At 38.5% G+C, this 2341-nt stretch overlaps 1 gene segment (V, D, J or C); it reads right to left on the bottom strand.

Moving 5' to 3' along the window:
• Positions 1-243: 243 nt before the first annotated feature.
• On the bottom strand, positions 244-1000 carry LOC101839741. The segment is given in 2 exon segments: positions 244-653; positions 854-1000. Coding segments are annotated over 2 exon segments (459 nt in total).
• Between the last annotated feature and the right edge of the window lie 1341 nt (positions 1001-2341).

Raw genomic sequence — 2341 nt, forward strand, 5'->3', positions numbered from 1 at the left:
TTTTTCGAGACATGGTTTCCCTGTGGCTTTGGAGGCTGTCCTGGAACTCACTCGGTAGACCAGGCTGATCTCGAACTCACAGTGATCCACTTGCCTCTGCCTCCCGAGTGCTGGGATTAAAGGCATGTGCCACCAACGCTCAGCTTAAATGATTTTCTTACCAAAAGATATAACAGACATTAAACCATCATTTTGCTGGGCTCCACAAACATTTTCATGAGTATTTTGTGAGTGTTTGGGGTCTCAGGCAGGAGGAGGAAGTGCGTAGGTCCAGGCCTGTGTGTGGTACAAGCAGCTGGTGAGACTCTGAGAGGAGGTTTTTGTTGGAGGCTGAAGCACTGTGGGAGGATTAACATAAAACTGCATACAGTAATAATCCCCCATGTCTTCAGCCTGGACACTGCTGATGGTGAGAGTGAAATCTGTCCCAGATCCACTGCCTATGAAGCGATCAGGGACCCCAGTGTGTCGAGTAGATGCATAGTAGATCAGGAGTTTAGGAGGCTGTCCTGGTTTCTGCTGGTACCAGGCCAAGAGGTTATAGCTACTAAATGAAAGACTCTCACTGGACTTGCAACTGATGGTGACCTTGTCTCCTGCTGACATAGCCAAAGAGGTTGGAGACTGGGTCATCCTGACATCTGCACAGGCACCTGCAGTCAGGAACAGCAATGATCATGTTTAACAAAAAACTCAAAAAATTTAATTTAGATGAATTTTGTCATTTAATGTCCTTGTAATGCCATATTGTCACAGTATTATTGCATAAAAATATTACACTCTAACACAAATTATGTATTTCTTTGATACAAAGTAGTGACTGAAAATATCTTAATAATTTGAAATTTCTCACCAGATACCCAGAGCATCAAGAACATGAGAACCTTGGTCTGTGACACCATCTTGCTCCCCCTGCCTGTCTGCTTTGTTCTCACTATCAAGGCCTGGTTTATAAACTCCAAGAAGCTGGGCTGAGTTGGAGGTGCCAATGCAAATCAGTCAGCAAACACAAATGCCTGGGCAGTTGTGTGAGAGTGACTGGTGTCAATTAACAGGCAAATACAGCATCACAAACTGTAACTGTTATCAGTGAAAGATACTGGCTTACTAGGTTCTCTAATACAAGCTATTTCTCTAATGCAAGACAATTTAAATCAGGTGATATTTCAGAAATATAAGAGAGCTATCTCAGATTGAAATTCCTGGGGAAATGAAATTTTGCAGCCTCAAATTAGGTAATGTATAGTAAGAAAACATGCATTAAAGCAAAGAAAAGTGGAAGGAAGAAAAGAGGAAATCCAAAAATAATGAGAGAATTGATGCTAATTTTTTCAATATCTCCAATCTCCAAAGTGACTCTTATACTAAGGATGATGAATAGTGTCTCAGACATTTAGAATCCAGTTTCTGGACCAAACATGGAGCAGAGTGGAAACAAGAAACCATATTCACTCTGTAGAAATCCTGGGAACATTTAAAACTGATATCAGAGGAACTTTAATCTTGATGCAGAGGTAAACCCAACAGACACTAACACACATCCTCTCTACAATTTCAGGAATTGGAAAGAAGGCTCTAAATGGGAGAATGAAAGAAACATGGTTTCATAAAGAAATCATGAATGTAGACCAACACTGTCAAAAGTGTTTAATCCAGAAATTCATATTTTACAATAATCTAGAATTTAGCCTTATTGCAACTGTGTTACGATGGTCTTGCTGTCATAGTAAACAGAAAAGGACCTTCCCAGAAAGGGGCACATTCATTCTAATCCAAGTAACACTTTTACAGAGACCAATGAACCTCAAAATCAGATTATTGCCATCCAAAGGGGCAAAAATGATTGAGTATGAATGAAAATCAATATCAATAACAGAAGTCACAGAAACTGCTGATCTCCTGGTTAGTGGCCTCTGAATGTATATATAAAAAGTAAATTATAAACTCGGTATTATTTATAAAGAGTAAGAAAGAGAAAAACAAAGGAATAAATAAAATGCCTTGGCAAAGAGTCAACATTCACACCTCTAATAACAGAACTAGGGAGACAGAAGCAGGAACATCATGAGTTAGAGCTAGCATGGGATACATAGCAAGTTCTGGGCCAGTCTAATCTGACCCTGGAGACTATCTCTCAATAATGTTCATCACTAATTAACTGGTTACATAGGAACTCATGGCATTTGATAACTGAAGTTATTTATTTTCAACAAGTTAGCATTAAGCCAAGAATATTACTGAAAATTAAATATGTACTTAAGCAATATGCACTTTCCTCTTACTTTTCAACAAATGTGTATTTTATTCATCTATTTTCAGCTATAAAATGTTAATTTATTTA

Source organism: Mesocricetus auratus, unplaced genomic scaffold (assembly GCF_017639785.1).
Source record: "Mesocricetus auratus isolate SY011 unplaced genomic scaffold, BCM_Maur_2.0 Super-Scaffold_100676, whole genome shotgun sequence".
Classification (NCBI taxonomy): Eukaryota; Metazoa; Chordata; class Mammalia; order Rodentia; family Cricetidae; genus Mesocricetus; species Mesocricetus auratus.